The 25,904-nt window shown below is 35.2% G+C and overlaps 1 protein-coding gene and 1 long non-coding RNA gene across 6 annotated transcripts; one reads left to right on the plus strand and one right to left on the minus strand.

The window, feature by feature from the left end:
- Positions 1-6: 6 nt before the first annotated feature.
- On the minus strand, positions 7-4,167 carry LOC112023028 (uncharacterized). The gene is made up of 3 exons (XR_010626255.1): positions 2,734-4,167; positions 2,087-2,163; positions 7-503 (listed from the first exon to the last, which is right to left on the minus strand). It is a non-coding gene; the product is annotated as an uncharacterized LOC112023028 (long non-coding RNA).
- A 15,172-nt stretch (positions 4,168-19,339) lies between these two features.
- On the plus strand, positions 19,340-25,725 carry LOC111986579 (probably inactive leucine-rich repeat receptor-like protein kinase At5g48380). 5 transcript variants are annotated; one of them, XM_065766681.1, is made up of 5 exons: positions 19,340-19,688; positions 20,006-20,981; positions 21,165-22,185; positions 24,905-24,947; positions 25,487-25,725. In XM_065766681.1, exons 2-3 carry the CDS (start codon positions 20,133-20,135, stop codon positions 22,179-22,181), a joined length of 1,866 nt encoding a protein of 621 aa, XP_065622753.1. In that variant the 5' UTR covers positions 19,340-19,688; positions 20,006-20,132; the 3' UTR covers positions 22,182-22,185; positions 24,905-24,947; positions 25,487-25,725. The 5 variants fall into 5 exon arrangements, with proteins under 5 accessions (XP_065622753.1, XP_065622756.1, XP_065622752.1 ...); XM_065766684.1 differs by lacking the exon at positions 24,905-24,947 and having other exon boundaries at positions 25,452-25,725; XM_065766680.1 differs by lacking the exon at positions 24,905-24,947.
- The last annotated feature ends 179 nt before the right edge of the window (positions 25,726-25,904 follow it).

Raw genomic sequence — 25,904 nt, forward strand, 5'->3', positions numbered from 1 at the left:
ATCACCAATCAAATTTCTTTATGATTGGTATTTGGAATCTCTTGTTTCAGTTCAGCCAAAACATTACATGCGTTTGACGGATTTACAATAGTTGGGTCATTGTGGAGATGATGCAAATGTTGGAGATAACAAGCAGCATAACTGTAGTAGTCCAAATATTACACTTCATTTCCAGCCACTACCTTTATCTGAACGGGATTCTTGTTTCTCTTCCATATGTTGGTCCTTTTGAGCATACTTGTTGCTTAGAATCACTACTAACAGTAGCTTTATACTTGGATTACAGAGGTGAAGATGAATCCATTTTATATACAGCTGGATGTGTAGGTGATGCACCAGCTGATGGAGAAGGCCGCAATTCAAAATCTTGGCATGGGTTAGTCAGTGATGACAAGGTTGGAGGAGCAATTAAGGCAATGCCAGCTTTCTATTGTTCAGCCAAGATCTTCTGCAAGTACCTTGCATTTTCTTCTATGCATAGCTGAAGGGCCCTTTGGACCTCTCTGTGAAGGATATAGAAACAGTTCTCAAATATGCTAAACCATGATCAAACAGGGCAGGCAGCAATAAGAAGTTAAAATTAAAGCAAACATCTCAATGAATTATACATCAAATGACCTTAACCACAAAGTTAAAAAGGCCTCAAAACAAAGAATAACGTGTAGTACAAAGATGTTCATGGTATAGTTTTAAAGATATTCCAGATATCAGCATGTAAGTTTATGTTCCTAGTCAAGGAACATAAAGTACACTAGTACAGAAATATGAATGAGTGTCATAAACAAGGATAAGGAATATCATATATACCACTTTCTTTGAAATCTAGCAGCAGAACCATCAATTCAAAAGTAACTACATTTGCAAGAGAACTCCCACGATTTGGAGAAAACTGAAGTTCAACATGGAAAGTAAAAACAAAAAAAAAAAAAAAAAACCCTAAAACCTTAGTTTATATTTATTGTTATTGTTGATGTTGAGATATCAGGTCTTTGAGAGTTGGAAAGTTGGAAATTAATACCTGGAAACCTCTATGGGAGGACTTGACACAACATGGGATCCCACCCTAACTTGCAAGTTTAAGTCAATGGGTTGAAATCTAACAATGTTACATTAACGACTCGTTCTTTTCACTACCATTTGATGCGGGATTTGACTACTTAACCAATAATCACTCACATGTAAATATTTAAACAAATCTCCCCCTTCACATGTGAGTCTTCTGCCACACCAAGGTATCATATGAAGGTGGAAATGAGATTAAAAGCAATAAGGCTTCCCTCTGATTTTAGCCTTCATGCTCGACAATAGAATAATTAAAGCTATTGAAGTATTATGTTTTTTTTTTTTTTTTTTTTACTTATAGAAAATGGAAACCAGGTGTGTTATAGGTACATAATTCTTTTTGATTTCCATTGTATCTTTTTTGACCCCTTTGTGTATTTTTGCATGAAGTAGACTTTTTCCAATAATTTTTTTCTTACCTATAAAAAATAAAAGGTGTGTTACAGGGTAAAGGAGCATTTGTCTAGCACATGGACATATCTAATGAGACAAAAGTAGAAGAAGCATAAAGGGAAAGAAGGAAATTTACAAAGGCAATACAAGTTGAGCAGAAGTGGGTCCAGAGTCCAGACATGAATATTCTCATACTGCTATAATTGCAGGTATCACTCCAAAGAGTTTTGCTGGTGAAATAGGACGGAAGCTTCTGAAACTTTTATTCTCCCTTAAGTATAAGTTACACATGCACCCGATGGGGTCTTGAACCCTCAATATCACCCTCTCTCTATTCTTACAGGGGAAGGGGTGTCATTTGAGCAATAGCTCATTGACAACATAAGCTGCTAAAATGAATAAATGAGATGTTTATACTGATATGGTTTATAATTTCTAAAAGATGATGATTATGATGAGGGTGAACATAGGCACCACTTTATTTCCACTTTTTTGTTCCTTAACTTCTTTTCTCTCGGGTGTATACTTGGCAAATCAGTATTTCTGCATAGGCATACAACAACACAGGCTTAATATATGAATGGTAGCTGATTGAAAATTTACACTTAATTCAGCAGATATATGTAAGTACCTGTAAGTGGCTTTTCACATGATAGACAGTCAAACCTTCAACATGCATATGCTTCAGTACGCCCTTTGGAGTAGCCTCTACGTTTCAGATCAAACAAATCAGACCAACACGCAACCAAAAGACAATAGGACTTTCAAAGCTTTCATAACAGTTGATGAGATAGCAAATTTTTTCACGTACTAAAAACATAACAATACCACTCAAAAAAAAAACCTCAGCCCCATCAGGTGACAGCCTGCACAAAACATGCATGGAGTGGCATAACCTTCAAGTGGCTGACCAGGGAGATGGCTGACTTGAAAGATCATCAAGAGTTGGCACCACAGAGTGACAACTTTGATTACACGTCAATCCTATGGTTGGTTTTGTTGGTACTTGTGGTTTTTCATAAATTTCCTACATACTGCACAAATAATCCCTCCCCCATGATTTTATATTTGACTCAAAAGGAAAGAACATATCTCATTCATTCTATTCTTTTGAATTGTAATAAAAGTTTGGTGATGATGCCAGAAGTTAATTTGTTCGAATAATCAAGTCATATTTGATTCAGCACCATGTATTATCATCCTTACCCTTTACATGGTACTTTAGTCAACATATACATTTAATCAGAATGTAACTAGTGGCAGTCACAAGATACTTACTTCAAGCCATGGATTTTCCCCATGGTCAGTGATAGCTATGTCAAGTTCATCAGACAAAAACTGTAGCTCCAGTTGCTCCGTAAAACTGTCACTTGCACAACTTACACTGTGAAGGCCATCAAATTTTAGAAGCATCTCCAGAAAAATTAAGAAGTGGTTACGATTTGTCCAATTACTTAATTGATACATGTAAGAAGTGGTTACGATTAGTCTTAAAAGCTTAAGTCATGAAAAGGTGGGCCAACACTTACACTGTGGAATAATCATGTTACACATACTAACAATTTCGTGGATAATATATTTATTGGTTAAAGGAGCAAGGATCACAACAAAATCACTAGACTGAGAAATTGCTATATTGTGCTCAGCTACAAGTCTGCAGTGCTAATAGCAAGCCACATCAAAAACCCCTTCTTGGCCACAAAATAAAAGAGTAAAAATTTACACATTCATTACAGTAGTTAATGTTTAGTTGATACTTATAACGCAGCAACGCATACAGAACCATTAAACAATCCATGTGCAGCTTCTCCCAGTGACCACTGGAGACTAGGATTTCAGGTTTTTCTGGCAGAAAACTATTGCTGCGATTCTTTGTGGTCGGGATGACAGGACTCTGAAATCGATCAGCCCTTGCACTTCCTTTTTCTTTTTTAATAGATGGAAAGGCTCCTCCAATAAGATCAGCACTTCACCCAATTTTCACAAGGCCACCAATGATAGCATTCCAGGATGCCGCATTCCTCTGCGGCATTTCACTGAACAGCCTCTTTGCCTCTTCTAAATCCCCAACAGTTACATACTCGGCAACCATTACTGTCCATGAAACCACATTTTTGTCAGAAATATCATCGAACAGCTTACGAGCACTGAAAATATGTTTACATTTCCCATAGAAGTCAATAACACTAGTCCTAACAAAGAGATCCCCTTCAACCTCGCACCTCAATGCCGACACATGAAGGGCACTCCCTAGGCTAACCTCACACTGGGTGGAACAAGCTTTAATGATTGATGGGTAGGTGTAGCTGTCAGGCACACCAACCTCTATCTTCATGCGAATGAAGAGCGAAACAACGTGGATGAAATGAGATTTTTGAGAATAAACTCTAATGAGAGAGTTCTAGAGAAACCTACTGGGTCTGCGAACACGGTTGAAGATGGAAGTGGTATAGGAAAGAGTGGAGAGGGAGATGAAAAGGGTGATGAGGCCTTTACGGATGATGTGGGCGTGAAGTTGGCGGACGTGGAGAGAGGTCTTGCAAGCTCTGAGGAGAGTTGGGATTGAATTTAAATTGAAGGAGGTGGTGGTGGTGGTGGCGGCTTTGGGAAGGCTACTGCTATTGCTACTGACACTGGGGAAAGAGAAGCAACAGCAAGAGAGAGACAGTATCGACATTGACAGACAAAGAACATTCATCTCTTTGCCTTCTCGGTTTTTATCTTCAGCACAAAATAATAATAATAATAATATTAATATTAATGGTAATTACATGAAATTATATTTTATTTGTTTATTTATAGTGTCTTTTTTGTTTTTAATATTAAATATTATTATCTTCCAAGTGAAACATTAATATTTAAAAAAATACAAAATAAAGAGACTAGCACTTGCAAGTTGCAACTCAAAATGGAAGGCATGTGTGAGTCTGGTGGTCAAGAGATTTGGATCCTTTCATTTTCTTTCATTTATAGCACTAAAAACTTTGGTTTCCTTTAATTGATTTTTTTTCCCCCTCTTTTTTTTTTTTTTTTTTTTTTTTGGTAGAAAGGAAATTCATTAAAGAAAAGAACTAAGGGGAACAAGGCAGATCAGAAGAGTATCTGCTATGGTACACACCAGCTCTATCAGAGCTTAACAAGTCCAACATACCTACAAGAGTATCTGCTATGGTACATACCAGCTTTATCAGAGCTTAACAAGTCCAACATACCCATAGGCGGGTCATGAAATAAAACAAAAGATCTATCCTGGTGAGATCCTAACCGAGCCAAAAAATCAACACAAGTATTAGCCTCACGAAAACAATGTCTGATTCAGACTTGGCCAATCTAGGATATCAATTGTCTACAGTCATCAAGTTGAGGCAATGCACAAATGTTAGCACTCGAAGAATTAGAGAGGAGCTGCACAACTACCTTTGCATCAAGCTGAACATCCACGACACTTAACTACATTTCATAACAAAGATTTAGACCATCTCTAAGCCCCAAAGTTCTGCCATGAAGGTATTAGAGCAACCAATACTCCTGGCCGGCCTAGGTTTCCTTTAGCTGCACCATCAGTATTTAGGCAAGCCCACCAGGCTTAAGGTCTCTCCCACCTGACTTGCACCAATCTCTTGTTGCCTGACTTCTTGGCATTTAAACCACAATGCTGAAATTCTAAAGCACAGAAGAAAGCCTCCTTGTGGACATACGGCTGAACATGCTGGTTCCTGAAGATAGTTGCATTTTTGAACTTCCACAGCAGCCAAATGGTGAAAGGGAAAATGATTCTCCAAGGGGTTGCACTCCTAACCTGCTCATTGCTATAGACTTGTGGTTGAGGTAATTTTAATTCGTGTATGGGTCTCTCTCTCGTCTCGATCACTCTCTATTGTCTTTTTTCTATAATTTTTCTTTTTGCTTAATGATATGGGTGTCATTTTGTTTCAGTCTGTATCCGTTTGATGATTGGGTTTTATGGTTAAGAATAAAGCTTGATGATTTTGCTTGGATTTGAAAATTGGGTTACTGGGTATGGCCTGTGATTGAACGAAAAATGGCCTGCTTGTTTGTAATTGGTGTGTGCATAAATCTCTTGGCTTTGGCATTAATTGAGAGTAATAAGAGATCCATGTAAACTATCTTGGGTAGCCATGACTGATTTAAAAGCGTAATGTAAGTTTGGTAGTCATGAGGATCATAATTGCCATTTGAAAAGAGCTTTCATGCTTAATTGCTTCTTACTAGGGTATCCACTACCCTTTGCTTATATGGACAATATGGATAGAGATATGTAACCACAGGTTTAATGGTTTTGAGTTATCAATTCTTGAGCTAAAATCTTTATTTTTGTCGTCATTGTATGAGTATTCTATTGGTTTTGGTAGTGTTCGTATCGCTTCCTTTGTAGACTTGGTTAATAATTTGAATCTTGGCTTGTAATTATTTCGAGGGAGTCTATGTATGATGTTTGTATATAGATTTCATCGTTTCCTAATAAAGTTTGTGTCACTTGTGAAATGAAAAAAGGCTTACAAAAGGTACTCTTATCATCTCTTCTAGCGGTCTGGTTTTTGAGTTTGCGGGGATATTGATTATTAAAGAACTCGCGTTATTGATCATATCCATCTTCTTGCATTATCTGCCTATTTACAGTTGAACTCAACTCTCTTCTAGTCTAGCCAAAGATCTGTGAAAATGGTCTCAACTCTCAAGTGGATTTCTTGTAAGTTCTTTTCCATATATATTGTATAAGCATCTTTTTAATCTTTTCCCCCTAATTTTTCCTTTCTTCTTTTACAGGGTTTTCTCAACTGGTTACCATAGAGGCATTAGTATAACAGAAAGACTACAATTACCAATATAGTGTTGCCTACGCATTAGCTCATGAGGCTAGAGATTTTGAGGAGTTTCGAGCTTGGTTCAAAGAAATGCTTGAGGATATTGTAATCTCATATGTTGTCTTTCAATGAAATTTTTGTCTTGATTCTCCAAAACTGTGACGTTTATTGTTTTGGGTTGAATAGAACTCTTTTTATCACGAAATTTTGATCAAAATGTACATTTTAATAAAAAAATTCTTCCTATTTGGATCATTGCCCAAATTGATTTTCAATGAAGCTTCTTAAATTCAAATTTTACTTTGTACTATTGCGAGTGACATTTGAAAGAATCTGTAAGCTGGAAATTTTTATAAACAAAATGTAAGCAAGAATTTTTTTTTTTTTTTTTTTTTTTTTTTTTTTGAGGAAGTGTAAGCAAGAAACTTGATATTTGATAATAAGGATTGTGGGCCTAAGAATCTGGCAACCCCAGCCCACTTTGTATTAAGCCAAGGCCCATGTCGAGGATGGAGAAACGTCCAAGGATGATCGAAGAAAGCCCAAATTGCCAAGAAAAACCGCCGAGGACGATCTTGTCCTCAGCTTGCCGAGATCATAGAAAGGAAGAGTGGCACGCCATTAAAGGTAGCCTCCCAAAGGAAACATCTCAAGAAAAAGGAACAGTACAAAGCCATTTCAGGAGGAATGTTTCAGCCATTAAAAGACCAACCGCAAACCGCATCGGTGAAGGAGATGACCCTGAACAGTTAGCCTTGGTTGCTAACCCACACAGAGAAAAAAAAAAAAAAAAAAAAAAAAAGAGGGGGAAAAAAAATCAATTAAAGGAAACCAAAGTTTTTAGTGCTATAAATGAAAGAAAATGAAAGGATCCAAATCTCTTGACCACCAGACTCACACATGCCTTCCATTTTGAGTTGCAACTTGCAAGTGCTAGTCTCTTTATTTTGTATTTTTTTAAATATTAATGTTTCACTTGGAAGATAATAATATTTAATATTAAAAACAAAAAAGACACTATAAATAAACAAATAAAATATAATTTCATGTAATTACCATTAATATTAATATTATTATTATTATTATTTTGTGCTGAAGATAAAAACCGAGAAGGCAAAGAGATGAATGTTCTTTGTCTGTCAATGTCGATACTGTCTCTCTCTTGCTGTTGCTTCTCTTTCCCCAGTGTCAGTAGCAATAGCAGTAGCCTTCCCAAAGCCGCCACCACCACCACCACCTCCTTCAATTTAAATTCAATCCCAACTCTCCTCAGAGCTTGCAAGACCTCTCTCCACGTCCGCCAACTTCACGCCCACATCATCCGTAAAGGCCTCATCACCCTTTTCATCTCCCTCTCCACTCTTTCCTATACCACTTCCATCTTCAACCGTGTTCGCAGACCCAGTAGGTTTCTCTAGAACTCTCTCATTAGAGTTTATTCTCAAAAATCTCATTTCATCCACGTTGTTTCGCTCTTCATTCGCATGAAGATAGAGGTTGGTGTGCCTGACAGCTACACCTACCCATCAATCATTAAAGCTTGTTCCACCCAGTGTGAGGTTAGCCTAGGGAGTGCCCTTCATGTGTCGGCATTGAGGTGCGAGGTTGAAGGGGATCTCTTTGTTAGGACTAGTGTTATTGACTTCTATGGGAAATGTAAACATATTTTCAGTGCTCGTAAGCTGTTCGATGATATTTCTGACAAAAATGTGGTTTCATGGACAGTAATGGTTGCCGAGTATGTAACTGTTGGGGATTTAGAAGAGGCAAAGAGGCTGTTCAGTGAAATGCCGCAGAGGAATGCGGCATCCTGGAATGCTATCATTGGTGGCCTTGTGAAAATTGGGTGAAGTGCTGATCTTATTGGAGGAGCCTTTCCATCTATTAAAAAAGAAAAAGGAAGTGCAAGGGCTGATCGATTTCAGAGTCCTGTCATCCCGACCACAAAGAATCGCAGCAATAGTTTTCTGCCAGAAAAACCTGAAATCCTAGTCTCCAGTGGTCACTGGGAGAAGCTGCACATGGATTGTTTAATGGTTCTGTATGCGTTGCTGCGTTATAAGTATCAACTAAACATTAACTACTGTAATGAATGTGTAAATTTTTACTCTTTTATTTTGTGGCCAAGAAGGGGTTTTTGATGTGGCTTGCTATTAGCACTGCAGACTTGTAGCTGAGCACAATATAGCAATTTCTCAGTCTAGTGATTTTGTTGTGATCCTTGCTCCTTTAACCAATAAATATATTATCCACGAAATTGTTAGTATGTGTAACATGATTATTCCACAGTGTAAGTGTTGGCCCACCTTTTCATGACTTAAGCTTTTAAGACTAATCGTAACCACTTCTTACATGTATCAATTAAGTAATTGGACAAATCGTAACCACTTCTTAATTTTTCTGGAGATGCTTCTAAAATTTGATGGCCTTCACAGTGTAAGTTGTGCAAGTGACAGTTTTACGGAGCAACTGGAGCTACAGTTTTTGTCTGATGAACTTGACATAGCTATCACTGACCATGGGGAAAATCCATGGCTTGAAGTAAGTACCATTAATATATATATATATATATTTTTTTTTTTTTTTTGCGCTAAAGATAAAAAACCGAGAAGGCAAAGAGATGAATGTCTTTTGTCTATCAATGTCTATGCTCTCTCTCTCTTGCTGTTGCTTCTCTTTCCCCAGTGTTATTAGAAATAGCAGTAGCCTTCCCAAAGCCACCGCCGCCTCCTTCAATTCAAATTCAGTAAGGGCCTCATCACCCTTTTCATCTCCCTCTCCCTCTCCACTCTTTCCTATTCCACTTCCATCTTCAACCGTGTTCGCAGACCCAGTAGGTTTCTCTAGAACTCTCTCACTAGAGTTTATTCTCAAAAATCTCATTTCATCCACGTTGTTTCGCTCTTCATTCGCATGAAGATAGAGGTTGGTGTGCCTGACAGCTACACCTACCCATCAATCATTAAAGCTTGTTCCACCCAGTGTGAGGTTAGCCTAGGGAGTGCCCTTCATGGGTCGGCATTGAGGTGCGAGGTTGAAGGGGATCTCTTTGTTAGGACTAGTTTGATTGACTTCTATGGGAAATGTAAACACATTTTCAGTGCTCGTAAGCCGTTCGATGATATTTCAGACAAAAATGTGGTTTCATGGACAGTAATAGTTGTCGAGTATGTAACTGTTGGGGATTTAGAAAAGGCAAAGAGGCTGTTCAGTGAAATGCCGCAGAGGAATGCGGCATACTGGAATGCTATCATTGGTGGCCTTGTGAAAATTGGGTGAAGTGCTGATCTTATTGGAGGAGCCTTTCCATCTATTAAAAAAGAAAAAGGAAGTGCAAGGGCTGATCGATTTCAGAGCCCTGTCATCCCGACCACAAAGAATAGCAGCAATAGTTTTCTGCCAGAAAAACCTGAAATCCTAGTCTGTTTGTGTTGCTGCGTTATAAGTATCAACTAAACATTAACTACTGTAATGAATGTGTAAATTTTTTACTCTTTTATTTTGTGACCAGGAAGGGGTTTTTGATGTGGCTTGCTATTAGCACTGCAGACTTGTAGCTGAGCACAATATAGCAATTTCTCAGTCTAGTGATTTTGTTGTGATCCTTGCTCCTTTAACCAATAAATATATTATCCACGAAATTGTTAGTATGTGTAACATGATTATTCCACAGTGTAAGTGTTGGCCCACCTTTTCATGACTTAAGCTTTTAAGACTAATCGTAACCACTTCTTACATGTATCAATTAAGTAATTGGACTGATTTTATTATAACATGATTTTCTTCTGGTGTCACCGGATGGCATCTGGCTGATCACTCAACTGGTGGTCTGTTTTGTAGGTCTTGGACATGTTTCTTTGTACCCATTTGTTTATGAATTCAATTTGACATGGTTCCTTTGGCTTTCAATTCAGTGGTTTACTTGTCTAAATAAGCCAATATCGTGGGGATACCAAATGACTCTATTAAAAGAAGTACTGTAGCTGATTCTTGTCTTTGAACTGAAATTTCCTTCTGCTTTGGGGAGAAAGAAAGAAAAATTTCATAGAGATGTAGACTGTATGTGACTTCTTGTTTCTGCTTTGACCTTGTGTTGTTTCTTTGTAAAGTACCTCTACCTCGTGTATATTCAACCCAATGAAGCCTTTAAATTGTAATCCTTGTATCTCAAAGTAATTTATAAATTTTAAGCTTTCTACTGAGTTAAGCCATGTCGCATTTGTTGATTTCATAGGTGGATGAAGGTTCAGCTGCTATTTAAGACCATGAATCACAATAGTTTCTTAATAAAATGGGGCCACTAGAGAAGTCAGTCATATTATGCTACCAACTCTTAAGTAAATATTTTTTTGACTGATGAATCAGAATGCAAAAATCTATCTGCTAGCGAGCATTCATTTTCACATCCATCGCCTTTCATTTGAATAAAATCTCTTAGTTCTCCTACTCATACCTGAGCATCTACTGTCCAGCCTCAAAAGCATTTCTTGAAATCTGGATCAAATAGTTCTCTGTCTCCTAGTTCTTATGTCCAAAATTCTAAGCGCACATTTTCATGTTCATCCATGTTCTGATCCAGCTTATACCAGTCTTCTTCTTTAAGCTCTGAAAGCCATTGACAGCTTGGAAATCTCCCATCTCTTCCACATCCTCCATCCTTCGACCAGTCTATTTCTGCACATGATTCAAAAGCTCCATTGGTTTTTAGTGGGGATTTAGACAATCTATATGATGAGAAGAATTCAGAGGTTCATATGATAGACTCTCTTAATTTTTCTGGAGATGCTTCTAAAATTTGATGGCCTTCACAGTGTAAGTTGTGCAAGTGACAGTTTTACGGAGCAACTGGAGCTACAGTTTTTGTCTGATGAACTTGACATAGCTATCACTGACCATGGGGAAAATCCATGGCTTGAAGTAAGTTTCTTGTGACTGCCACTAGTTGCATTCTGATTAAATGTATATGTTGACTAAAGTACCATGTAAAGGGTAAGGATGATAGTACATGGTGCTGAATCATATATGACTTGATTATTCGAACAAATTAACTTCTGGCATCATCACCAAACTTTTATTACAATTCAAAAGAATAGAATGAATGAGATATGGTCTTTCCTTTTGAGTCAAATATAAAATCATGGGGGAGGGATTATTTGTGCAGTATCTAGGAAATTTATGAAAAACCACAAGTACCAACAAAACCAGCCATAGGATTGACGTGTAATCAAAGTTGTCACTCTGTGGTGCCAACTCTTGATGATCTTTCAAGTCAGCCATTTCCCTGGTCAGCCACTTGAAGGTTATGCCACTCCATGCATGTTTTGTGCAGGCTGTCACCTGATGGGGCTGAGGTTTTTTTTTTGAGTGGTATTGTTATGTTTTTAGTACGTGAAAAAATTTGCTATCTTATCAACTGTTATGAAAGCTTTGAAAGTCCTATTGTCTTTTGGTTGCGTGTTGGTCTGATTTGTTTGATCTGAAACGTAGAGGCTACTCCAAAGGGTGTACTGAAGCATATGCATGTTGAAGGTTTGACTGCCTATCATGTGAAAAGCCACTTACAGGTACTTACATATATCTGCTGAATTAAGTGTAAATTTTCTATCAGCTACCATTCATATATTAAGCCTGTGTTGTTGTATGCCTATGCAGAAATACTGACTTGCCAAGTATACACCCGAGAGAAAAGAAGTTAAGGAACAAAAAAGTGGAAATAAAGTGATGCCTATGTTCACCCTCATCATAATCATCATCTTTTAGAAATTATAAACCATATCAGTATAAACATCTCATTTATTCATTTTAGCAGCTTATGTTGTCAATGAGCTATTGCTCAAATGACACCCCTTCCCCTGTAAGAATAGAGGGAGGGTGATATTGAGGGTTCAAGACCCCATCGGGTGCATGTGTAACTTATACTTAAGGGAGAATAAAAGTTTCAGAAGCTTCCGTCCTATTTCACCAGCAAAACTCTTTGGAGTGATACCTGCAATTATAGCAGTATGAGAATATTCATGTCTGGACTCTGGACCCACTTCTGCTCAACTTGTATTGCCTTTGTAAATTTCCTTCTTTCCCTTTATGCTTCTTCTACTTTTGTCTCATTAGATATGTCCATGTGCTAGACAAATGCTCCTTTACCCTGTAACACACCTTTTATTTTTTATAGGTAAGAAAAAAATTATTGGAAAAAGTCTACTTCATGCAAAAATACACAAAGGGGTCAAAAAAGATACAATGGAAATCAAAAAGAATTATGTACCTATAACACACCTGGTTTCCATTTTCTATAAGTAAAAAAAAAAAAAAAAAAAACATAATACTTCAATAGCTTTAATTATTCTATTGTCGAGCATGAAGGCTAAAATCAGAGGGAAGCCTTATTGCTTTTAATCTCATTTCCACCTTCATATGATACCTTGGTGTGGCAGAAGACTCACATGTGAAGGGGGAGATTTGTTTAAATATTTACATGTGAGTGATTATTGGTTAAGTAGTCAAATCCCGCATCAAATGGTAGTGAAAAGAACGAGTCGTTAATGTAACATTGTTAGATTTCAACCCATTGACTTAAACTTGCAAGTTAGGGTGGGATCCCATGTTGTGTCAAGTCCTCCCATAGAGGTTTCCAGGTATTAATTTCCAACTTTCCAACTCTCAAAGACCTGATATCTCAACATCAACAATAACAATAAATATAAACTAAGGTTTTAGGGTTTTTTTTTTTTTTTTTTGTTTTTACTTTCCATGTTGAACTTCAGTTTTCTCCAAATCGTGGGAGTTCTCTTGCAAATGTAGTTACTTTTGAATTGATGGTTCTGCTGCTAGATTTCAAAGAAAGTGGTATATATGATATTCCTTATCCTTGTTTATGACACTCATTCATATTTCTGTACTAGTGTACTTTATGTTCCTTGACTAGGAACATAAACTTACATGCTGATATCTGGAATATCTTTAAAACTATACCATGAACATCTTTGTACTACACGTTATTCTTTGTTTTGAGGCCTTTTTAACTTTGTGGTTAAGGTCATTTGATGTATAATTCATTGAGATGTTTGCTTTAATTTTAACTTCTTATTGCTGCCTGCCCTGTTTGATCATGGTTTAGCATATTTGAGAACTGTTTCTATATCCTTCACAGAGAGGTCCAAAGGGCCCTTCAGCTATGCATAGAAGAAAATGCAAGGTACTTGCAGAAGATCTTGGCTGAACAATAGAAAGCTGGCATTGCCTTAATTGCTCCTCCAACCTTGTCATCACTGACTAACCCATGCCAAGATTTTGAATTGCGGCCTTCTCCATCAGCTGGTGCATCACCTACACATCCAGCTGTATATAAAATGGATTCATCTTCACCTCTGTAATCCAAGTATAAAGCTACTGTTAGTAGTGATTCTAAGCAACAAGTATGCTCAAAAGGACCAACATATGGAAGAGAAACAAGAATCCCGTTCAGATAAAGGTAGTGGCTGGAAATGAAGTGTAATATTTGGACTACTACAGTTATGCTGCTTGTTATCTCCAACATTTGCATCATCTCCACAATGACCCAACTATTGTAAATCCGTCAAACGCATGTAATGTTTTGGCTGAACTGAAACAAGAGATTCCAAATACCAATCATAAAGAAATTTGATTGGTGATAGACTGATAGTATCTCTTGATTCTCTTCATAAGTAACATTTTAGTTTTTTGAATAAAAGAGATTCACAGGCCTTTCAGCTGAACTTTGAATTCTGTTGTGATTTTAGTCTTATGTTTTTTGCTTTTGTTTGGGTTTCTGTTGGTAATTTTGGAGGATTTGTTACTAAGGGATATTTTTGTCATTTTAGTACTTTTGGTGATATTGTGATTACTTAGCTTTAAGGGGTTTATTTTTGGATGTTATGGAGTTATGGTCACTTTGCTCGCCACCAATAGCCAGGAACCCGAAACTTGCCTTTCGATTACAAAACCCTAATGCAATGGATGAAGTTTAAAGAGAAAATTTTCAAACTCTTTATATATTTTTTTATTGAGTATGAATTTTGACAAATTCACTATTACATTGCATTTTCTTATTATATACTTTATACTTGCAAAATTTCAAGAAAATTGAATATAATAACTATGATATTAATTAAATTTTTAAATTTCAAGCTTTTTAGTTTTAAATTATGCATAAAAAATATATTTATAGATCAGATAGTGAATAATATCCAATTTGAACAAAATTTGACATGCTTGTTAAGAACTTAAGAACATGTAATTTAATTGTTAAACTTTTTCAAAATATATAGCTATGTTAATATTAGTTTAATGAAACTTTGTCGTAAGGCAAATCATTATGCTTTCTTTGACTAATGAGACTTTTTCTAATTAGTGTAACTCTTACCAATGATAATATATATAATTTCTTTTTTATTTATTATTTATTATGAATTTTTTGGCCATTTCTTTATGATTTATTACTTGTTATGAATGTTTTTGGCCATTGTAAATAGTTAACTTTTTCTTAAAAATAAAAAGGTACCTGAGATAAATGAATATGCTCATTTTAAGGGCTTGATTGGTAAGAATATTTAAATATAATTTTTTTTGTTTTGCAATCTATAAAATGATGGGTCTCACATTTGAATTTATTATTTGGCTGATGTTCTCTAAATTTAGTTTTCAAAAAATTGTATCCTATTTTCCATATTCAAAATAGGATTTTGAAAACAGCTAAGAGGATGTTTTCAAGATATAGAAAATGTTTTTAATGGCATGATTGTACATAAATTGAAGACAGTAGACCCCCCATATTTGTTCAAACTCTTCTATTTCTTAAATTAAGGAGTTTATCTTTATAATAAAAAGAATTCTCACACTTCAAATTTGAAACTTATTGTAGGGACCGAATTTGAGCGCTTCTACTATTGAGAGAGTGGACTCAAACCTAGTTGGGCCATTACAATGAATTTGTAGAGAGCGGGTTCAAGAACTTGGCCCTAGCAAACGGACAACGCCCAATGTAGAATTCCCCTCCGTTGAAGGCTGGTGCACCAGAGTTACCCTCCAAGGTCGTTCCTCGACACCGATCCGAGGAGCTTCACCGTCCCCCTTCATTTATCTGTTTCTTTCCCTTATATAGTCGCTTTCCTCACAATCTCTTTCTTCTACCTGTTGATCATCCACGCCTTTCTCTTCTGACCGTCCGTCCCATCAACCGCTTTACTAGTACTCATGTGAGTTGCAGCAACCAAGGCTGCTCTATCCAGAAGTCACATCCCTATTAGTGCGGCCAGAGGGTTAGGTGAGCGCATTTAGTGTGGAGGTGACAACCTATCCTGGGCTTGCTCCCCTACTTAACATTGGTCTCGGTCCTCCAAGGATAGGGTTATCCTCGGCAGGGCTCCGAGCAACTCAGTCCTTCATGCTTCGTCCTTGGGCGCTCCTTCTTCCTCGGCATGGGCCTTGGGTTGGATGTAAAATGGGCCGAGGTTACCAAGTTCTCAAGCCCCACACTTATCATTATAAAAAAAAAATTAGAAAAAGCTACATGAGATTATTCCTTTCTCATTATCCATGCAATAAAAAGTAATTTATAGATTTTACATGTTACTTTTTGTAATTTTTTTTAAAAATCTCAAAAATAGAAATGGGCTCCTAAACAATATATATATTTTTTTAATATTTTGAAAATTGTTCTAAAAAGTGAGAGCCAAACACGTATAATATAAATATTATTATCTGAAAACTAGTTTTAATTTCAAATTTTTGAAAATTGTTTTTATACTATTTTGAAAACAAAAACAAAAATCTTCTTACCAATCAAGCCCTAAGATTGTATTTGGATACTAGAATTTGGATTTTAAATAAATGAATTTAGAATTTATTGATTCCAAGCATGGTTTTAAAAATTGGTACAATCAAAAAACTAGTTTGTGCCTCGGTTCTTGATTCAACTCAGCTTTATATCAATTTTGAGGGATTTTGCCAAACCAAATTGGTGCTTGGTTCCCAGTTGAACTAGTCAGTCCAATCCTGATTTTGAAATAGTTTCCTAGTTAATAAATTTTAAAAAATTTCATTTGAACCTATTTTGTAGGAATGAGGATTTGAACTTCTAAAGTCCTAAAATTTATTATTTTCAAGCTTTAATAAGTTATAAATTTTGAATTTGAAATCCAATTCCTTCTAAAATAACCAAACAACTACCATGATTCATGACCTCTAAAATGATGCTTGAAATCTTTAAATGACCGTACAAAACTAACTTTAAAACATCAAAAATAAACTAAATAACCCTAAAATCTCCTAAATAATAATTTAACATAAAAAAAACATCTACAAGCATTTTTAATAGATTAGCTAAACCCAAATTGGTTACATTATACATGTTGGTTTTTACTTTTAAGAAAAATTTTCAAAATACTGAAAACAAGAAAATGATGTTTTATTTATCTTGAAAATATCCTCTCAGTCATTTTCAAAATCCTATTCTAGATAAGAAAAATGTGATACAATTTTTTGAATATTATATTTAGAAAATATAAGTCAAATAATAGATTTAAGTATGAGACTCACTATTTTATAGTTCACAAAAAAAAAAAAAAAAAAATATTTAAATTCTCTTATCAAACATGCCCATCGTCTCTCAACAAAGAGAAACATTTTTGCTTGTTTGCAATGACTCTTCGAGCAAAGTCAATCACAGTAGATCAATAAAACATTTCTTGGTTAAAAAAATTCCTAAAGCTGAAATAAAACATTTCCTCTCAATTTCGTTCTCATGACCAAACGCTCTCTCTCTCTCTCTCTGTTTGACTATTTCCGAGTATAAAGCTGAAGTAGGGTGGGACCTAAGGGTAGCGGTAGGGATACCAAATTGTTTTAATGAATAATAATGATCCAAAAAATTAAAATTAGAAAGAGGTGGGATTTTTTTTTTCTAGATTAAAAATAGAGAAATTAGAAAGGGATAAATTTAAGAGTGCAAATTTAGTAAAGACTTGGTGTGCAAAAGCCTATTTTTACACCCACTAATCAAATATCGCCACATCAGATTAATGTAAATACAAGAATAGAGACTAAAACACCAGATCACAAAATCCATATATCTTCTCTCTCAGACTCATATTAGCCGTTTAAACCCAGATCAATCATTAGAATCACCATCATCACCAAACAAATTGAGGACCAAAAATAGTATAACCCCAAAAGGTCACCCAATAACCCAGATGCTTTGTGAATGGAAGCACCTCTTCGTGTCAATCCCAGATGCTTTTCCTTTACACCAAATCATCATTAAAGACTCAACAATTGAACCGTAAGGCAGTGAAAGCTCCACACATGACACAACGCTTGGGACTCAACAATGCATTGATTTGGTCCATTCTCTGCTTTGGCCGGACAATGTTTTATTTTTGTTTTTCTTTCTTTGACGTTAATGGGACGTTGACAGTGATTGGTGTTTTGCATTCTATTCTTGCATATACAAATCTAACGCGGCATCCTTTTTTCTAATTTTATTATTATTATTATTATTATTTTTTAACGCGGCATCTTTTGATTAAAGAGTGTAAGAGCATACTTTTATACCACATTTTTATTGAATTTAATTTATTAATTTAATAGTTTTAAAAAACAATCTTGTAAAAAATAAAAAATTAATGAATTTTGCATTAGTTTTAATAAATTCATTCCAAATTAGATAAGATTTGATAAATTTCCAGATTTGAACATATATTATGGGGTGTGGCTTGTGTCCAGTGGAAGTTTCCATTGGACACGTTGGATATTGGGCACGTGTCCACTCTTGGATACGTGTCCGAATCCGAACGTGTCCAATTGAAATTTTCACTGAACATAAGCTGTGTCCTATATTATGTACTATATGTATGTATGTATATAAAAGACTAACATAGATTGGATAAATTTCAAATTGCTTGAAATTTTTAAATAACTTGTATAAGACTAACATAAATTTGAATTAATAATAATGACTAACATTAAAAGAAAAAAAAATGTGTATCCATAAAAAAATTTTGAGTGTTTGGAAATTTGACTGCTTTCAAATAATTAAAATTTTAATTGCAATAAATTTTTAAAAAAGGATTATTGTGACAAAAAACATGATTGTGGAAAAATTTGACAATTGTAAATTTCAAATTTGAAAACTGTAAGTGTCGGCAAAATTTGAAAAACATGGGCTTGGGAAAGAGTAAAAAGGTAGAATAAAGAAAGATTATTATTATTATTTTTAAAATAAGATAGAAAAAGAACAAAAAAAATCAGTTGGAAAGTGTATTTAAAAACTAGATAGATAAAATGAAAAAATATGTGTCTATTTTGGTAACAAAGTTTAAACCATAGTTTTCAATGTTTAAGTGATGAAAGCTGTGAAAAAAAAAAAAAAACCACATGTTAGTAACAGTGTTCAACAAGAAGTGTTTGAGTCAAAGTTCTTAATTTAGAGTATTTAAACACACACTTGCACCAAACACTTGTGTCTTTTGTTTTGAAATTTTTTTATAAAAATATAGTACTAAACACATTTTTTGCACTATAAGTCTTCAAAATATTTTTTTTTTCTTTACACTTTTTAGTTCATAGTTTTCACATCATTTTGAAAACCATTACCTAAACACGAGTATCAAACAACCCTAACATTTTCTCTCCAATTTGAGTTTAAAAAAAAACTTTTCTATAGCATATACTCTAAAATGTTTTTTTTTTTTTTGAGTAGAGTACACTCTAAAATAAGACCTTCAAAATACCCTTAAAATTTTTTAAAAAAATGATAAATTTTTTCTTATACAAAAACTCCAATGTTACCCTAAAACCTCTAAATTATAAAAAGATCCCAATATGTCTCGCTCTCTCATCAAAAGAATTTGTTGTTAAATTGTTGTGAAGGTATTACATGTCTCTCTCACTGTATATATTTTCCCCACCTGAATTGATAGTAATAATAAAGTATTAATATTATTTATTTATTTATTTATGGGAAATATTTCCTTCCTGATAGTAATAAGTAATAACTTTATTTATTTATTAATGTTTTTTTTCCTTGGTTGGTTTTCATTTTCAGCAAAAGCAAGTCAAGCACCGAAGAGTCGTCTCTGAGCTTTGACAAAATGGCCTTCCTTCTTTGACCCGAACTTTATGATGAGGAAGATGAACCCAACCCAACCTCTCTACTAGTCTCTCCTCCTCTACTCTCTTACAAAGTCTTCAAAAAGCTTTCTCAGTTCACACTCTGCTTACATATAGTTGGATTTCACATCACAACTATGATTCTTTCTCTTTTTACCTTCATCAATTTACACCCTCTCTAGTGCCTGCGTTTGAATATTCAAACCATATCCATCCCATCCTTTCAAACCAAAGATTGCCATGTCTCAAAAACCCTTTTCTGGGTTTCCTTCATTTTTCCGGGTAAGCCTTCTTAAACCTCAATTTCAGCTTGCTTTTGTATTCTCTCGCAAATTTACTTCTATTTTTAGTGTTTTTTGGTTGTTGTTGTTGTTGTTGTTGTTGTTGTTGTTTAATGAATATATATTGACTTCTTTTGATCGGTAAACGAGTCAACTCAAACTGGGTAGCTCAAAGTTTTATGCTTTCTTACTATATTTGCTGCACAGTCTGGGTTTCGATTTTCAGGTTTTATTGTGTTATCATTTTTCTCAGCTGGGTATGCTTAAATATATGCAGAAAGCTGAACTGGGTTTTTTTTTTCTTGAATTCTGTCTCAGGTGATGATGCTATGAAGGGTTTTGGTTGTTTTTGGATTCAGTATTTTGAGCACTCTGATATGCATAAGATAGTAATCTCCTAGTGATTTTTTTTTTTAAATCCGTAGCTCGTTTTTGTTGGCTCTTGATGAAAATGGTTCTGAGTGGCCGGCCTCTTACTGTTCTTGGAGTTGTTTCTCTCTGGTTGTTGCTTAGTTGTGGTTTGAGCTACGGTGTCCAAACTGATATAGATTGCTTGAATGGTATTAAGGCTGAACTTGAAGATCCTTTTGGTTATTTGAACACTTCATGGAATTTTAACAACAATACTGAAGGCTTCATCTGTAAATTTACTGGGATCGAGTGTTGGCACCCTGATGAGAACAAGGTTTTAAATATCCGGCTTTCTGATATGGGACTCAAGGGCCAATTTCCTGCTGCCATTAAGAATTGCACAAGCTTAACAGGCTTGGATCTTTCCAGTAACAAACTTTTTGGAATTATTCCGCCAAATATCTCCTACATAATTGGATTTGTGACATCTCTTGATCTCTCATCTAACAATTTCTCGGGGGACATCCCAACGGGGCTGTCCAATTGTTCTTATTTGAATGTTCTGAAACTCGACCATAACAGGTTTACAGGTCAGATTCCTGCAGAATTGAGTCTGCTTGCTCGGCTTAAACAATTTAGTGTGGCAAATAATCTTTTGACAGGATTAGTCCCCTACTTTGGTGCAAATTCTTCATTTACAGCAGATGGTTATGCCAATAATCCTGGACTATGTGGGCCTCTTTTGGATCCTTGCCCGTCAGTTTCAAAGAAGTCTCACACTACAATTATTGCCGCAGCAGCCGTAGGTGGGGTGACAGTTGCAGCCATAGGCGTGGGTATTGGTATGTTCTTCTTTCTGCGTAGAGTGTCTGTGAAGAAGAAGGAAGAGGACCCTGAAGGAAACAAATGGGCAAAGAGTTTAAAGGGAGTTAAAGGCATCAAGGCAAGTAAATTTAGCGCACCTCTTTTAGTACATACTTTATAGTGAAAAATGTGGTTAACTGGATATTCATTTTCTATTTGGTTTTTGCTTTTGGTAAACTCACACACATACACATATTTTTTGTTGAGTTCTTATTACTCTTTCAAAATGTATTATATTTGAGACGAAGCTATTTTACTTCAGGTATCAATGTTTGAAAAGTCAGTGTCGAAGATGAAATTCAATGATCTCATGAAGGCTACTAACAACTTTTGCAAAGACAATATCATCGGGACAGGACGAACAGGAACTGTGTACAAAGGAGTCCTTGATGATGGTACTTCACTTATGGTTAAGAGGTTACAGGAATCTCAACACTCTGAGAAGGAATTTCTGTCCGAAATGGCCACTTTGGGGAGTGTGAAACACCGTAACTTGGTTCCCCTTCTAGGTTTTTGCCTAGCTAAGAAGGAGAGGCTTTTGGTTTATAGGTACATGCCAAATGGTACCCTCCATGATCAGCTACATCCTGTGGATGATGGTGGCAAGGTTACAGAGTGGCCTTTGAGGCTAAAGATTGGGATAGGGGCAGCTAGGGGATTAGCATGGCTCCATCATAATTGCAATCCTCGTATTATCCACCGAAACATAAGCTCCAAATGCATCTTACTGGATGCAGATTTTGAGCCCAAAATATCTGATTTTGGCCTTGCTAGGCTCATGAATCCAATTGATACACATTTGAGTACTTTTGTGAATGGAGAGTTTGGGGATTTGGGTTATGTTGCTCCGGAGTATGCACGAACTCTGGTGGCCACTCCAAAGGGTGACATTTACAGCTTTGGAACTGTGCTTCTTGAGTTGGTGACTGGTGAGAGACCTACACATATTGCTAAAGCTCCTGAAGACTTTAAAGGAAATTTGGTAGAATGGATTACACAGCTGTCGAGCAACTCTCAGCTTCAGGATGCCATTGATAAATCCTTGGTTGGGAAAGGTGTTGATGGTGAGCTTTTCCAGTTTCTTAAAGTTGCATGTAATTGTGTAGCACCAAATCCTAAGGAGAGGCCTACTATGTTTGAAGTGTACCAGCTTCTAAGAGCTATTGGGGAGCGATACAATTTCACAATTGAGGATGATATGCTGATGCCTTCCAACAGTGGTGAAGCTGATTGCTTAGAGGAACTTATTGTTGCTCGTGATGAAAAGGAGAATAATTGAAAAGGTATGGAAGAGGTATATGGATGAATGTCATAATCCTTATGTAATTAACTCTATGTGGTGTTTAAAAATGAAAAATAGTGTCACGTATAATTATAATGTATTAATCACTGGTTTTGACTTATATGTATTCAGAAAATACTGTAACGCATTCATCTCATCATTTTCGAATGTGTATTTTTAGGTCAACCGCTGATGGTAGTCTTGCATCCTATATATTTTGTTACATAGAACAATTTCGATATATTGGTTCTGTCATATTTAGGTAATTTACAAGTTATCATTAGGGATAATATGAAGTGAACATACTCTTAATGAACTGTGGGTTTTCTTGGAATTTTTGCCTACTTGCTTCATCATTGTATATGATAGCAGTTATTGGCTTTGTGTGTATGGTTTGTTGGTTGGTTAATATTTGTGATTGATGATTTCCCTCCCAAATTATTGTATATCTGATACAAATAAAGAGATATATTTGCATATAGCTTTGTTAGGCTTGTGTGTATGTATGTGTGTGTGTGTGTGTGTATATTATGTATGTATGTATGTATGCATGTATGCACATATGTATGTAGTGTGTATGTAATAGACATGTAAAGGGTTTTGATAAGTGAATAACCTACCAATGGGCAAAGGCCCTTGGTTCTATACAAAGGACACAATATGGATAGGTATATGTATGGATATGGGTTCCTAATATTTTAATTTTTCACCCCAAAGTCATTCCCATGGAGGTCAATGAGCTATTGCGCAACTAGCACTGCCACCTCCCATATTAATTGGATGGAAGGTGAGGTCATGGGGTCACGTGCCACGGGGTGCATGTGTAACTTACCAAAAAGAAGAATTTCTTAACTCAGATTACCAAAGTTGTCTAAGTTTTATTGGAATGGTGATGCAGGACAAAACCAAAATGGATGTAACAACAAAATTGAAGAACCAAAAAAATAAAATGACAACTAGGAATGATCTCTTAGGCTTGCTTGGAGTCCACACCAAGGAATAGAGAACAAACCTAGAAATCAGCACCTATGGTTAGCTAGGTCAGACTATTGGAAATTTTCCAACTAAAATTTGATTCATCATAAACTAGTTTCCATTGGAGTGCAATAGCATGCTTATTTAGACTAATAAAACTGAGCCTTATCTAACTGATTTAGGAAAACCTTGATTCTTAAGGACTTGGGTAATCCTAGTTGAATTACAAAATACCCTTAACTCTATGATATTCAATACAAATACAAATACAAATAACTGAATGAACTATTAAGATCTAAAATAAAATCCAATTGACCTTATAAATACAATTGAGTTCCAAAATTAAATAAAACTAAATTAAAATAAAACTTCTTCCTGCATCAAATAGTTAGTGGTACTAGCAACCTAGCATGTTCAATTAAATAATGTTAAGCATCTACAATTGTGCTGTAGCAAGTGCATACAGTTCTGTTATTTCTTTCATCCAAGATAAGACAATAAGATTTTTTTTTTTTTTTAAGATTTATTATTTTGCAACTGTGGAATGTTACATTTCATATTTCAGAATTTTAATGAAAAATAGTAGGCAACTCTACTACATAGAAGATTTTGGAATAAATTATGCTAATAAAATTTAGGTCAAATGGCATCTCTGACCCCCCTAAGAATGGGGTCAAGGGTGTGGATAAGTAAAACTTACCAACCCACCTCCCTCTCTTGTAAAATGAAAAAGAAGGGGGCGAGGAGCTAATGTATGCAGGAAAAATACACACACACACACTAATGTGTGCAGGCACACAAGATTAACAACTTAAAGTAGAAGATTATGGAAACTTGTGCTTCCAAATTTAGGGATGTGAATGTGAAGTGTACACATGCATTTCTAGAATGGCATGAAGAGCTTGTTTTCTCTTAGTAATGATAAATATGTTATAGTAGCATTTCATCATATCATTACTTTAAAGGAATATACATTGTACATTACTACATTTCCGCTCTCAAAAATGGCCACCATAGATGGACCTAATGTTGTAACTCCCTCTCTCTCTCTCTCTCTTCAAGATCTTCTGTTTGTATTTTTTCTATGTACTAGGGTTGCACCTTTTTTCTCTTTTTCAGTAAATCCTAAACCATAAATATTCTTGCCATTCCCCTAACAGTTTGCCCATCAACTTGCAAGCGCGAATTCCCAGAGTTGTTTTTGAACCGGCAAGAACTTGTCAAAATTCCAGTACAGTGAAACAAGGCTATTAGTGTCTTGAACTTTGTCTGTTATATATATACATAATTTCATGAACACGTAAAGTATTTTTTTTGTATTAGTTTTCTTATTCTAGTTTTTTCTCCTTGATACAAGATAGTGAAGTAAAAGAGGTTTTGGTTGCTATATCAAATACGCACTGAATAATAGAAGATCTGCATAAAATTTCAGTTGCATGGGATGGATGTAAATTCTCTTATTTTCATGTACTACACTCTTTCTAGCATTTTAAAAAATCAACAATGGGAGGAATTAACAACATAGCCTTAGTCCCAAAACTTCGGGGTATGCTATGGATCCTCAAGAGATAAATCAAGATTGGTCACATATATTTTTCGTCATTTTATCGTACTCAAAATATTGTACTTGCTGTCACCATCTTATTTAGTATATCTTTTTTTTTTTACTACTACCAATGTTATTTTAGGTTTCCTCTATGTTTTGTTTATTTCCTCTACATAAATCAAATCACTCATCCTCACAGGTTTATTAATCACTCTCCTTTGTACATGAAGAAACCATCTTAAGTGAGTCTTTCTCATCTTTGCGTCATTAATATGTGGGAAAGAGAAAAGGAACTTATATGCCATCTTTTTAGAAATATTAAACTTGAAGCCAACTAGCATGATAGGCATTAGCATTGATGAAATATAACATGAAGCTTTTCTCATGATTCATTTAAATCAAATTAAACTTGGTGCCTAGTTTTGGACATTTATGTGAACCTTTCTGTTTTCATTTGCCATCTTGAATTGCTTTTTTCTAATCAGCTGTTGTCTTGAATTGCTTGTCTCAGCTAATTTGCAAATATATTATCTTTCTGTTTTAAAAGAGAATTTATTGCATTGTCTTGTGGATACATAAACTTTAAATGCTTTAACATTTCTCTGAAATATTGTTATATTTTTACATTTTTTAAATAAAGTTATAGGCTACATTGTATATAAGCTTTAAGCTCATATATTTTTCTTTTTAACAGTGTATTTGGGAAGCATATGCTATATTCTATTGATTCATTTTACTTGAGCCAGGGCAATATTCTATTAATACATTTTACCTGATCCAGGGCACTGTTGATGAAATGATAATTGTTAGAAGTGGCTTTAAAGCTGTGTGTGTGAGCGCGCGCTAGCATGCACTAGCTCATGCATGTGTGGATTTACCACTGTTTTTCATGGTTTTCTTAACTCAGAGGGAGAGAGATCATTATTCTTTTTTTTTTTTTTGGTATCATATGGTAGGATTTCTTTGTCTTTGTCCATTTTGAGAGAGAAATATAGAGAATGAATACATTTATTATTCTTTTGTTCTGTTTTATTTCATATCATATGGTAGGATGTATTTATTTTTGTGTGTTGCTTTTTGGAATTTTTATAATTTCAGTATTGCAGTTTGCAGCATTGTGATTTTAGTGTGTTGTGTGTTTGTACGCAATCATTCATCTCCCTAATCCCTATCCACATATTCATGTTTTCTTAACTTTA

The sequence above is a fragment of the Quercus suber genome, unplaced genomic scaffold, assembly GCF_002906115.3.
Source record: "Quercus suber isolate HL8 unplaced genomic scaffold, Cork oak 2.0 scaffold_730, whole genome shotgun sequence".
In the NCBI taxonomy this organism is placed as follows: Eukaryota; Viridiplantae; Streptophyta; class Magnoliopsida; order Fagales; family Fagaceae; genus Quercus; species Quercus suber.

What these genes read in the sequence shown, in the direction of transcription:
- LOC111986579 (XM_065766681.1), top strand. Translation starts at nt 20,133, where the DNA reads ATGAAAATGGTTCTGAGTGGCCGGCCTCTTACTGTTCTTGGAGTTGTT. An exon ending in AGGGAGTTAAAGGCATCAAG is followed by an intron (nt 20,982 to 21,164) that starts GCAAGTAAATTT and finishes ATTTTACTTCAG; the next exon opens with GTATCAATGTTTGAAAAGTC.